The 14,792-nt window shown below is 33.1% G+C and overlaps 1 protein-coding gene across 1 annotated transcript; it reads right to left on the bottom strand.

Annotated features, from left to right (window-relative positions):
- Nucleotides 1-11,002: 11,002 nt before the first annotated feature.
- LOC123662122 (dynein regulatory complex protein 9-like) lies at nt 11,003-13,320 on the bottom strand (the record flags this gene model as incomplete). Its single annotated transcript, XM_045597007.1, has 7 exons — nt 11,003-11,254; nt 11,346-11,477; nt 11,583-11,777; nt 11,860-11,965; nt 12,764-12,910; nt 13,003-13,171; nt 13,245-13,320. Coding segments are annotated over 7 exons (1,017 nt in total), but the record flags the coding sequence as incomplete, so codon positions are not given.
- Between the last annotated feature and the right edge of the window lie 1,472 nt (nt 13,321-14,792).

Raw genomic sequence — 14,792 nt, 5'->3', positions numbered from 1 at the left:
AACAGGCGTTCCGAATGATACGCAATGAAATGATATTATAGGAATTTCTATATTTATATTACTCGTTATAAAAAAATATAATATGATGTTGAATAATTGTCAAATAATCTGTTTATGATTTTTATGTGGACTTTGTTATTTTATTTTAAAGGTTTATTTACAATTTTTCGTCGTTTTATATGGTGGAAACTTATTATTTATTATTAACTACCTTTATATCATTACGATTATCAATATAGTATATACAACGATGAAATATCCGCTTCAACCGAATTTTGCTGCGCAAAAAAGAATTTACGTCGATGTAAATCCTCTTTTTACGTAAACTACAACGCAAAGGAATTGCAAAACTGCCAAATAAACAAAAAAAAAAAAAAATCAATAACACGGAATACGCACTATTCACACGTAAACAATCTTGACAAGAACACGGTCAAAATTGAAAAAAAAAAACTCAAAATCCACGATTCAAAAACACCAACCAGTGTTATGAACACACGCACACAAACTGTGTATTGAATAGAGAGTGCTGCCAAATCGTTGCAATCAACAACACCTATCACAGACAGTTATTTTTACTATAATAGCCTTTATTGTGAGCACTGATGTTACACATTTGTATACACACACGTGTATGATCCACTGAATCGTAAGCTTCATTACAATATTGACATTTCAATGATAATGTTGCCTTTTATTCTCTAGCAATAAGGTTCAAAATGACAAGGAAAAAGATAATTCAGGTAAATTGTTCTTGTGATTTTGAAATATGATATGACTGCATACAAAAAAAGTTTATATGAACAAACACAAAATATATATGTATCTATAGTCTATTTGGACCAGAAAAATAGTGAGTTAGGACTGTCATTTAACTTATATACATTCCCTGACCAATTAAATTTTATAAAGTAACTAATATTGTGATCGACGGCATAAAGCGTATTGGGCGTAATCGCGTATCGATTGAATTCAAAACGTCACAGCAGGCTAATTCCTTTTTAGATTTAACAGTTCTTACTAGCTCTGGATATACTGCATCTATTCCCAGTTACAGCGTATCTCGCATGGGCATCATCCGTGCAGTACCTGTTGAATGGTCCATGGAAGAACTAGTAACGAATTTACAAGTTCCCTCTGGTTATGGGGGAGTGGTCAAGGCCCGGAGACTAAGTCGAAAATCGATTAATGAACATAATTCTCCTGTATGGATTCCAACACAGTCTGTAGTCCTCACATTTACTGGACAGAAACTCCCTCCCCATGTTTATTGTTATTTTACCTCTTTGCCTGTAGAAACCTATGTGTTACCCACTATCCAGTGCAACAAATGTTGTAGATTTGGGCACGTTAAAGCACAGTGCAGGTCAAGTCCAAGATGTTTCAAATGTGCTCAGATGCATGAAGGAGAAACTTGTACAGTAGAAACACCAACCTGTCTATTTTGCTCTGGTACTCACAATGCAAACAATACATCTTGCCCAGAGCATTCCCGACAAAAGGCAATCAAATTAGTAATGTCTCAAGAGAGTATTTCATATTTAGAAGCTTCAGCCAGATTTCCCCAAGTAAGACGCCCTTTTGCAGACACTGTTAGATCTTCTCCTAACAACAATATTATGTCAACATCTCCCAATTCTAACCATTCTAAAAGCATATCTTACAAAAAAACAACATTCACCGCTCGCCGGCCAATCCCCACTGCTATTCCAGGATATGACCAACTAGCTCATCGGGATATTGTGAGGGAACCTATCTCACAGACTCTTAATGGATGTGCCTTGACACAGGAAACCTTATCTCCAAATGATAACCTAATAGAACAACTCGCCAACATTCTTATTAATATTATCTCCCGGTTTAGTGACACCGGACTACCGAACAAAACTCTCACCAGCTTGACTCAGCTAACTACTCTATTGTCCAATAATGGAAAGCAAGCTGATCCAGTGGAATAGCCGTAGTATCAGAAATAAAAAACATGACCTTATTCACTTAATTAATATTTTCAACCCATCAATTCTAGCTATCCAGGAAACATGGTTAAGACCTGGCTTTCGCTTCAGAGTTCCCGGTTATGCATGTTTCCGGGATGACAGAAATGATGGCCATGGTGGAGCTGCTTTATTTGTCTCCAATAAATGTATATATTGTCATGTCCCTCTACCTGTACATAGTGAACATATAAATGTCGTGGCCGTCCGCTCTTCTAATATTACTTTTGTGTCAGTATATCTCCCTAGTCCCACTTCTTCAGCTTTATCCGAATTTTCATCTATTATATCTTCACTCCCTGCTCCCCTTATAATATTAGGTGATTTCAATATTCATCACACCTCATGGGGATCATATTTTAATGACAATATGTCCCCACTACTACTGGATCTAATAGATAGCAATAACCTGGTAATACTTAATAATGGTTCTCCTACCCGACGTGTCTCCCCCCTACAGAATCCGAGGAGTGCAGTTGATCTGTCACTGTGTTCCTCTTCAATATCTCCTTCACTCTCTTGGGCAGTATTACCCAGCAGTTTTGGTAGTGATCATTTCCCAATAACCATCTCGATAACGTATTCCTCCAGATTAAATGTTATTACCGGCCAGCCCAGATTCAAATATAAAGTGGCAAAGGCAGATTGGTCTAAATTTGCATTAACCACCGATAATGAAGTTAGTCATATTCCACCAATCACCTGTGAGAATGTTCACTCTCAATATACTCATTTTAAAAATGTGTTTATATGTTCTGCAGATACATCAATCCCTTTAAAAACTACTGAAAATCATAGACGACTGTCTCCTCCGTGGTGGGATGCAAAATGCACTACTATGTGTAGACTCCGTAAGTCTGCTGAACGGTCGTATTCATCATCCATGACTATGGAAAACTTTCTTAATTATAAAAAGGTGGCAGCGGATGCGACTAGACTATTTGCTCAGAAAAAGAAACTTGCGTGGTCACGCTTTTGTGAAAGTCTGTCCCCGGATTCCCATTCCTCTTTGGTCTGGAATAATATCAGAAAATTTAGGGGGTCATACTTTGTATGTGATTCTCAACAGTCTAATGATACATCTGTGTGGATAAATGCTTTCGCACAAAAGTTAGCACCTTTATCTGCCCCAACCTTTGAGGAATGTATTACTCATATTTCTGCGTCCCTTCAACCAACAGACTACTTCGATTCGCCGTTCTCTATGGAGGAGCTTCAGTTAGTGCTACATGTTCTTCAAGACTCCTCTCCAGGCTTAGATGGCATTCCCTATTCTTTTATTTTCAGAAGTGGTCCAGCAACTCAAAGTGTATGCTTAAATTTTATGAATGCCATTTACCAATCTGAGGTCCCTCCTGAAGAATGGCGTACTCAAATTATTTTGCCCATTTTAAAACACGGAAAACATAGCTTAGACCCCAATGGATACCGCCCAATAGCTCTCTCGGCTACTTTAGCAAAAATTCTAGAGCACATGATTAAAAATAGACTGGAATGGTTAATGGAGAGTAAAGGCGTTATATCTAAAACTCAGTTCGGATTTCGAAAAGGTTATAGCACCACCGACAGTTTAGGAACTTTTATAACCGACATACGCATTGCTTTTTCGAAGAATGAATCAGTGGTAGGATTGTTCCTTGATATATCATCTGCATATGATAACGTGCTTCTTCCGATACTCAGGCAGAAAATGCTCCAGCTGAGTGTTCCAGTGAAGATGACTAATTTTATTTTCAACTATCTTTCTTCTCGCTCTCTTATTATCTGTTCTCAAAATTCTTTTCTACCCCCTAGGTTAGTATGGAAAGGATTACCCCAAGGCTCTGTGCTAAGCCCTCTCCTCTATAGTATTTATACATATGACTTAGACCTTTCTATTAATTGCTTTTGCAATGTTCTCCAATATGCAGATGATATAGCAATGTACATTTCTTCTAAGAATATTTCAGATTGTTCCACTCGCATGAACTCTGCCGTTAATTATTTAAATGATTGGCTGGATAGACATGGCCTATCCATTTCAACGGAAAAAAGTACAGTGGTGGTTTTCTCGCGCTCTAGATCCATCCAGAATATTAGTATTTACAATAATCTTCAGGTTTTTCCAATGAGGAATTGTGTTAAGTTCTTGGGGGTTTATCTTGACTCTAAGATGAACGGTACTCATCACATCAACCATATCACTCAAAAATGTGAGAAGAGTATAAACATTCTTCGCGCCCTCTCTGGTGTATGGTGGGGCTCTCACCCATATACCCAGAAACTCCTATACAATTCTCTGGTTCGTAGTCACTTAGATTACGGATCGTTTCTCCTTGAGCCATGCAGTAGAACTTATCTGAAATCGCTAGATAAAATTCAAACAAAAGCTCTTCGTATTGTTGTAGGTGCTATGAGGTCATCGCCCATAAATGCTCTTCAAGTTGAGTGTGTTGACCCACCACTTCAACTTAGAAGGCAATATTTATCTGATAGGTTTGTATACAAAATTTTACAATCTACTTCCCACCCACTTATTGACAAACTTCATTATCTGTCACAGCTAGTTTCTTCCTCAAATTATTGGATGCACAAAAATCTTCCATGTCTTGTGATCAGCTATCGAAAAATCGCTCGCCTACCTTGTCCCATCTTTCAATGTCGACTTAATCCTCTATTTGAGACGCCTTTTAAATCTCTTGTATTCTCTCCGAATATAATATTAAATTTTCCAATAGATAAGGGTTCCTTTCTTTCCAACTATCAGTTTCTACAAATCATTAATGAGCAATTTAGAGATTGGCTGCTTATTTTTACAGACGCTTCCAAATTGAATGAGCATAGTTGCGTGGGTGTAGCAGTGTGGATTCCGAGGGTTAATGTGATTTTGAATTTCAAGCTCCCAGCTATTTCATCGGTTTTTTCAGGAGAATCACTAGCTATCCTAGAAGCTCTCTCATTTATTGAATCCCACCAATTAGATAAATCCATTATTCTCTCGGATTCCAGAAGCTCTCTGGAGGCAATTGTTTCTAACCAATTTCACTCAAGAAATAAGTTCCCAATAATATTAAAAATAAGGCAGTTACTTTTTGATTGTCATTCTAAAAATATTCAAGTAGCGCTGGCATGGATTCCAGGCCATAGTGGAATAGTTGGTAATGAGAGTGCGGATGCCTATGCTAGAGAAGCTTCATCATCAGGCTCGCTAAGCCAGTATAAAGCACATTGCCATGATCTTTTACCACTTGCTAGAAAGAATTTAATAACTGAGTGGAATACCCTGTGGACTACATCTAGTAGGGACAGAGGCAAGCATTATGCCTCCATCCAGGTTGAAATTCCGGTTAAACCATGGTTTTTTAAATACAGGAAAGCAACAAAAACCGTCTGCTCAACAATCTGCCGCATGCGACTTGGACATTGTTGTTCTCCTGTATTTTTAGCAAAAATTAGAGTCCGGGACCACTCTATTTGTGAGTGTGGTTTGGATGAAGGCACATTGGATCACATTTTCTTCTCTTGCCCAAAAAACCGTTCTTTATTCGACTATCTACCTCCATCTATTCCCCGTCCTATCGATTTTAAATCTATTCTGTCGCATGTAAATACTCCCTTAGTAGATATTTTAAGTACATTTATTTTAGATAACAATATTAAAATGTGATGTTTTTTTTCTAACATACTAACATTGGTTGTGTTTGTCTTTTTTTAGAGGAATAAATGGTGTGAAGCAAACCGTACATAACCTTGTAGTATCACAACGCTAATCTTACGAGCAGAGTCTTCAAAGTAATTGATGGAAAACACTCTGACTTTGGCAATTCCTATGGGAGTCCAATTATAAAAGAAGAAGAAGAAGAATTAAATTTTAGTAAATTAGAATGCCTATCTGAATACCGGTCAATTACAAGACTTCAGAATTTATTATGATTTAATTGGTCAGTTCTGAGTCACTATTTTCTTAAGGTTAATAATTAACACACATTAATGTCTCGACTTTACCTGTAAATTGAAATAAGAAGCATACAGTCCTGTGTTATTAGTCTTTAATTATTATCGGAATACCAACATTTAAAACAAAATATTTAGAAATGAAATAAATATAAAACAAAAATCTTTGATGGATTTTCTTAGAGACTTTCTTGTTTATAATATCAGATTAGAAGAGATTTGACTAGCCCATTGGCGCAGTTTGTAGTGGCCCCGCTTTCTGTTCCACAGGTTATGGGTTCGATTCCCGCCTGAGTCTGGGTGTAATACGTGTATTCATATATTTATACATGTATTATTTCTATGTATATTTATAAAAAAAATACATATTTAGCTATAACAGTTGGCTATTACCTGTAACACAAGCATTAAGTTGCTTAGCATGGGAACAGACGGTATGTATGTTATAAGATAAATATATTTATATATAAGATTTATATAATATTAAATACAAAAAAGAAAAATACATAAGAGGATTATGATCGACGATCTTGAACAGATATTATGTATCAACATTGATCAAAAATAGTTAAAATGACTTTGACTGATAGAAAATTTCATCTACCTTTTTCTGCTTTCTAAAGACACTTCTTTACACTAAGTGTATCATGCTGATAGTAATTATATAAGTAAATAATAAAAAACAACATGAGAACAAACAATATTTTACTGATAAAATTTGAACAGTGCAAGTAACGTCAGGCAAAGTATTTTTATATAAGTTTAATTCATTTTAGATTTGAAATTAAAAAAAAATTTTTGGGCACAAACATTGTTGATAGGTAAAGAAGGATATTTGAGATAAACATTGTGTTTCATCATTCCTTAGAACAAGCATAGAGAAAAAATGTTTTTACCTTTAATAATGGAGTATGTAATAATAATAATAGCCGTGTGGTGTTGGCCGAGTAGAATAGCACCACCCCCTTTCTTCCCGTGGGGGTCGTAAAAGACGACCGAGGGATAAACCTGGTTCAAAATCATCAGGGTCCTGGAGAAGGAAAACTTCATTTGAAGCCCGAAATGGGGTCTCCGTCAAGCATTTGTGGCATAGCTCTAAAATGCAAAAGACTCCTGCAGCCTAACTGGTGAAGTCGAGAGGGTGGCGCAGAACTTAGGCAACTCTGCGTTTTCCTGAAGAGTGTCCTAGGCACAGTGTCTTTATGACACGGTCTAAATCGTCTGCAATAGACGGATTAAGGTCAGTGATTGATTGATTGATTGATGTAATAATAAATTCTACTTGAAATCTTAGTGCTTAGCACAACCAGGTAAAGTACCACTGTATAATTTACAGTCAATAATGACTATGTTCTGCAAATATGGAAAGTCTTAAACACCTTTTTTAAAATAAACAAAAGTATACTCAACCATAAATTAGTATAGAAATGCCTCAACAGTGTTTATCATTTCTTTAGAAAAGATCAAAAATAAGTTTTAGTAATGCTTTTAACTTCATGTTGTCATTGATGTAGTAGCCTAAGGGCAACATTTTTATCTTTACAACATTCCAACATTGAAAATATTGTAAAAAAAGGATTCCAATTTTGTTAATTATACTTTTCTGTCTATCTATATTTAACTGAAATAGAGCATAGCAGGGTTTATTCTGCTTAAAATTTGGAGCAGTCCGACTGGGGCAGTATCTTCGACTTTACAGAAGATCACAGCAAAATAATGCTACGTTCCAACAGTGTTGTGTTCCTGTAGTAAGTAAGATGACCAGAGATCTTGGTGAGAACTGCGATGCTTCGGTGTTGCGGGTGTCAAAAGATTACAGTAATCGCTTGCCATCAGGTGAGCCCTATGCTTGTTTCCTAAGCTTGTTGTATAAAAATTTCATAGTTTAAGAAACTGCACTGATAGATGTTTTTATTTGCTTATAGAATGTGTGCTACGGCAAATATGCAGCAACCACAAAAACATAAATCATATTGTGTCAATTTGCTACTTAAAAGTCATACAAAAATATAGTAACAAAACAAAATTTTCACACAGGCCCGCCGGACCAACTAACTACGTAAGATTGCCGGTGGTGACTGGATGAGGATTGCGGAAACTGTGATAGGCTGAAGTGATATAAATTTTATTTAGTTTATAATTTATTAAGAAGTTAATAAGAAAAATTGATGTTTTATATCAAAAATAATTTTAAAGTCCTTGATGGATATCAAGCAGGAATTCAAATATAAATAAACAGCCATATTTTATGAATTTATTTGATGAATAACAACACATCCAGAGCACATGATACTATTTCAGTCATTGACCTGTAAACTGAGCAAGTTTGCTGATGCAGATATTGGAGATAAAATAATAAACAAATGTCTAGGTTTTAACAGCTCAGAGAAAGAATATGTATTTAAACTTGTATATGTTTATAAATCTTTATGTATGTAATTTTTTTTTTCTATACCTCCAATAACAGCTTATCCTATATATAACCTATATGGTCTTTGTATGATATAATATATATTTACTATGTATTTATATATGTATGTATTTTATATATGTAAGTATTATGTATGTTTATTATTATATATTATCTATATGTACTTTATTCAAATATTCTAATTCGCACACCGATCATTTGTTTACTTCCTAACTGCAGTTTCTATTTCGTGTCCTATACCCAAAGGTTGTCTGGAAGAGATCGCTCTTTCAGCGATAAGACCACCTTTTTACATTTTTCATTTTTTTTTGTATCTTGTAATGGTGTACAATAAAGATTATTATTATTATTAACAGTACAATCTAAAAATATGTTTTTTAGGCTTAATTTTGTCATTTGTTTCAGTTGTAATAATCTTGCTGTGAATGTGTAATTGTATCAATACTAAGACTGGGCAGGCCCATATCAACCCGTTGCTGTGCATACAGTGAAAACAACACATATATCTATTTTTACTTATATCAATGATGAGTTTATAATTTTTTAGCCACAGCTAATGTTAACACATTTTAGTTAGGCTAGGCAGCCTGTATGTTTATTTAATAGTTTTTAACATTTGGGACATCATTAGATTCATGCTATTGACATGTTTAAAAAAAAGAGTTCACATAAATGTTTCAACTACTACTATGAGCTTCCTAAGCCTGTAAAATGTATAAATACTGCTTTGATAAAAGTATTAATATATTTTTAACAAGTTTCTCTGCAAAGCGATAAGGTATTCTTTTGTAGTGTTGATATATTTAAATATTTGAGTCTTTTCTTTAACATATAAGTAATTTAAAATATCTCCAGCATTACTACTTAATAAATACCATTGTTTAGCGAAAGATTTGTTGTAGTTAGCATACAAATAACTGTATCAACATCCGTGTGTATTAGTAGTTACCATTTCCAAAACAAAATAACAAGTTTAAGCCAGCAGCAGAAAACCATTCATTTGACATTTTAATCTAGTGCTATTTATTCTATGTTCTAAATAAAATATCACCTAAAAATCTGGGTCACATTTGATAGAGCTTATATATAATCAAATAGCCTTTACTTAGAGGTCATAGATTAGAGTTCTACAGTAGAAAAACTAATTAGAAGAAATAATTATACATATTGAATAAATAAATAAAAAAATCTATTAAAATAGTAGTTAGACTTAACTTGAGTAAGGGTTTATTTATAATAATGCAACATATAAATCCTTTAACTTGGGTGGTACCTAGAACAGGTATTGGTATTTAGAACAGGGTGAATCTATTACCTAAGAGTAGTTTGGAGTTATGCAACACTTTTTATTTCAAAAGCAATCTATAAAAACAATAATATAACATAATGTTATGTCTAATGGGAAAGAATATTTTATGTATAATATCTTAAATTAAAAACAACTTATAAATTACAATATCATTTAAATTACGGTATAATTTTATATTTATGATAATTTTTAAAAATATACGAATCATTTGTACCTCATTTAATAAAAACAAAGTATGTTTACAATTAATGTATGTTAAGTTTATATGTTGTAGGTCATAATAACAGTAAAATCATCTCGGTTAAAATTGTATACAACAAATTTACTGTTTATCTGTTGGGTTACGTATATGTGCTTTCAATTTTTACTAAGAATGGTACAGCTCATGCCAATTAAAGATTACTAATTAGACATGAACGAAATTAAAAATACCATAGAATGCGGACTAACTGTCAAAACTATGTCAAAAATCAGGCGGTAAATTGAATACATTATTCTTAATGAGTCAGTAAATACAAGATTTTGGCTACGTAAGTATGGATACTTAGAATTTTAAAAGACCAAACACATCGTAATCTTAAAAGTAGTAAGAAGTTTGGAAGATAATACGAATTTCAAACTTACCTCGGTGTCACTGTCGCCGTTTTTATTTTTATCAGTTTTAGTCTTCATCGCCCCCTGCAAACAACAGTCTTCACTAAAACTTTCACAACACCGATATTAGTTAAGTTCACAAATAAACTACGGTATTAAACACTTAAATTATGCAGAACCGCATACCATAAACGAACTGACATGGCATGGCATAGCTTACAACTCGCGAGTGAAGCGATCGTAAACGCCGACAACACTAAAATACCGTTTTTTAGTTTTTAGCTCGATGTCAAACAAGTTGAGAAATGTTTTTTCGTGCAGTGTGATTAGTATCATTTATAATCTCACCTTTTCTCTTTTCGGCATAATTTAGCGAATGAATAAATCTTTAAGCATAACTTTGCATTAATCTCACGAAGATATTTACAAATACAATCATAAAATACCGACCACACGGATGTCAAGTGTCAGTCGGAAGCAATGCTGTGATTGGTTGGAAGGTCACGTGATCACTTAACTGACATTTGAAGCATAATCATAGGGATGTACAGTAACATAAGCTAGGTAATCGATAAAATAGTGAAGCTACACGCCAAAAAAAAACATATCGTAAGTAGGTTCACAATTTTATCGATTACTTACTTTGTTGGTATACTTGTTTGGTACTTAAAATTGTTATTTTGTGTACTTGTTATATTTGCTCAACAAATTTTAATGAAAAAGAAAATATAAATTTATTTCAAAAATTTAATAATATTCTACAAACATATAATAATATAATCATTATGTAATTAAAGAGAATTATTTTTTTTTAGCACCTCCTTTCTTTTTTGGAACTTTATATGGACCGAGTTGACGGCGAACTAATAATCCTCGCCACCAAGCTTGGACTATTATGGCGGATGTAGTCATCTTCTCTCTATATAGACGAGCCTTTTCGCGTTCTTCTTTGAAATGTATCCAATCTTTGATCAAAGTATCATGTTTTTCAAGCTAAAAATTATAATGGTTTTAATGGATTTTTTCATAACGATTTGATATTCTTTTAAACTATACTAATACTCGATAGACTTAAATTTACTACCGTTTCTTCTAAGTGAATACGCTTGTCTAGCATGTTTTGATAATCATTTTTCTTTATTTGTATTTTTAAATCTATATTTTCCATATCTTTGTCATATTTATTCATCCAGTTATCCACTTTTTCAAGAGTTTCCTGTAATTTAGAAAGACAATTTACATATATACATACTATCTACAACACGAAATATAAAACATTAGTTTTTCTTCTTCCGTGTTTTGCAATAAAGAATCGCATTACGTTAATAGAAATGTTAATTAAAAGTTCCACTTCAGAGTGAACTCTTTGCTCGTTATCGGCTCTTTGCTTGAAGTACTCAATTACGCTTATTGGTAAAATTTCTTTATCATGTATTGTCTGATTATTTTGTTCTGTGCGAGCTAGTTGCCAGTGTTCTACGTAACGACTTCGAATTTCAGCATTAAGATTTGCATCCTTTAAAAGAAGATTTAATGACAAAAATAAGGTTAATATAGGAATAACAATAAGTATTTATAATTTGTAAGTCTTCACTAACTTCAACTTCACTTCTAAGATTGTCAATTGTAGCATTAGCATCGTAAATAACCGACTTGATATGATTATGTTGCTGTCTCACTTGCTTGTTTATTTCTCGACGGAAACTGAAACAAATACATTGAAATGTTTAATTACATTTTTAAATATGATTTAACCATGTAATTTCAATTCATTGTGACTAGCCCGTTGGCGCAGTTTGCAGTGGCCCTGTTTTCTTTTGCGTGGGTTGCGGGTTCGAATCCTGCTTAAGTCTTAGTGTAATATTTGTATTTATAAAAAAATAGCTGTAGCAGTCGGCTGTTACTAGTAACACAAGCATAAATTGCTAACCGTAGTAACAAACGACAATGTATATATTTTATAAGATTTAAGCCGTACTCTGCGCCCGTTGCTATGCTTTTTTTACTTTTTTTGGTCGTACCAACTCAGAAACCTTTGTAGGCTCATGCACAACACTTTGATAAAGATCATAACAGGATCAAATACATACTTTACGATTCTATAAAGGACATACAGACAAACATTCATTTTAATATATATAGACTGGCTGACTCGGTAAACGTTGTCTTACCGCCAAATGCTATTTAAAAATAGGGCTTGGTGGTAGAGTAAGTTGTATGTATTTTTCAACGCCAAATCATAATAAAATAAAAAATTAATAATTTATCTAAAAATTAAAAAAAATCGGGGTGGGACTACCCTTAACATTTAGGGGGATGAAAAATAGATGTTGTTCGATTCTCAGAGCTACCCAATATGCACAAAAAATTTCATGAGAATCGGTCAAGCCGTTTCGGAGGAGTTTAACTACAAACACCGCGACACGAGAATTTTATATATTAGATTTATTTATAAGATATTTACTATTATTTATATTCTTTGAAACAGTAGTATAAGCTTACGTCTTATTTTTTGTTTCTTCATCAGATAACTGTAGTCGGTAATTATCTAGATTTAATATCGCTTCAACATGATTTTTTAAAGCATTAAAAGTTTTCGTCTCTATTAAATCTATATACGTAGCCGTGACTGCGTTGATTAATAACTTTCTGTAAATAATTGTACAGCGTTTCATTATTTTTTTTTCGCTCTTAAAATGTAAATAATCTTTCTGCGTATTTGCACAACATTGTACCCTCACCTATCACTATCAAGTTTGCAAAGTTTGTATTCATTGCAGTTTAAATTTTGTTGATCAATATTTTCCAATTCATCATTTACTTCTGGTTGAGCAATTTGGAATTTTAAGGAAAGGAGAAGTGGCATATCTGTCATTGTCTTAGTAACTCTTATTTCGTTGTTACACTCAACTAAAATAAATTAAATGTAAAGAAATAAGTAAACAAATAATAGTACTTTATAAATGAAAATGTGTGAAATTACCAAGTATGCGCATTTCAGTAATAGTGTCTTCTAAAGTAGTAGCAAACAGCGCAGCTTGTAGATATGGCAAGCTAAAATTGAAATACGTTGAAGATTTTTTTTTTAAAGAATTACCCTTAAAATTTTAAACTAACCATTGATGATGTGCACTTTTCTTTTTCCAGCATTTTATATTATCATACTGTAAAATAAGTAAAAATCTCTTGTTGTATCGATAAAAGTTACAAATATACGCTAGACACAACACTACGAAATAACAAATTAAATAATAAATGTTTCATTTTTAATGGCAAAGACAAGATACTGTTTTCCTTAAAATATTAATGTATATGTTAGAAAAATTTGTTTGTTAATTAGTTATTGCAAACAGCATATTTTTATTAAAAGAAGAAAAGCAATATATATCATTATGTAGTATTTTAAATTGCAGAGAAAAATAATTACTTCACTAGATCTTTCTTCGGAAGCAATACCCGTTATATCATTTTTTATATTTCTTGTAACTTGTAAGCACGACATCCTAATAAATTAAACAAAACAACTATTCATTGCGAGAATCATTGAAATAATATCTTTTTAATGTTGCCAGTAGTTTTGTGATTGAATTCAAAGAGGATTGATTTGATTTTTGTGTGAAAAAATTTAAATGTTGTCCTCTTAGTTTTTCGTCTATTTATAACTGGTTTTACCAACTCGCATTCAAATGACAAAAACTACTCACATGGTTAAAAATTAGATAACTCTTATTCTTAGCACTTGAATAGGAATGGAGTTTGGTGCAAATATATGTACAGCGCTATCGTATTGTCCAAGTTCTATAAGTAGGTATTAAAATAGGTTTCATTTTGTCGTTATAACTGTTACAACTAAAAAAAGGACGATATTCCAATCCGACTGTATTTTTATGTGAGTTAATTCATAACTTTTCACTACTACGTTTTTCATTACTATGTGGGACGATTTTGATGATCTTTTTTTAATCGAGAAGTGGTGCCTGTCTTGTAGTCATATTTAAAGACCGAAATTGGACGAGTACTTTTTTATTTTTACATATTCCTCATAATGTAAATTAACATGACTATTTATTCATCTACCTAAAATGTCGATGTAATTGAAGTTGAAAAATGTAGTTAGTTTTTAATAGGTCGCTTCGTATGTGCCTTATACCTTCGGCGTTATATATAATCAATCCTAATCAGATTTCTCTAATCTTGTAGATCGTATAATAGGAAGTTGAATACTCTATCCGTTATACGAAAACGTAAATGGTAGATGTGGCTGCAACCCTGAGAATCTCCATCCCTATGAGGGCATTGTTATGATATCAGTATCTACATCTTAAAATAATATGTCCAAGAATTTTATAGCAGTTGACAATGGAGTAGCTAGGTAACCAAAGGCCCTGAGGCAAAATGTAAACGAGGGCCCCAACTAAACTATTTAAACTCGTTTGTTCCGTAGTCGTCCTAGTCCAAATTCGACATACTACAGAATTCTCGTAATACAGCCGACTCGGCTTTTGAAATATCTACCGCCTTTGAGGCTTCT

The sequence above is a fragment of the Melitaea cinxia genome, chromosome 18 (assembly GCF_905220565.1).
Source record: "Melitaea cinxia chromosome 18, ilMelCinx1.1, whole genome shotgun sequence".
NCBI lineage: Eukaryota > Metazoa > Arthropoda > Insecta > Lepidoptera > Nymphalidae > Melitaea > Melitaea cinxia.
The sequence above is the reverse complement of the archived record's forward strand: the minus strand, read 5'-3'. Positions and strand labels throughout refer to the sequence as shown.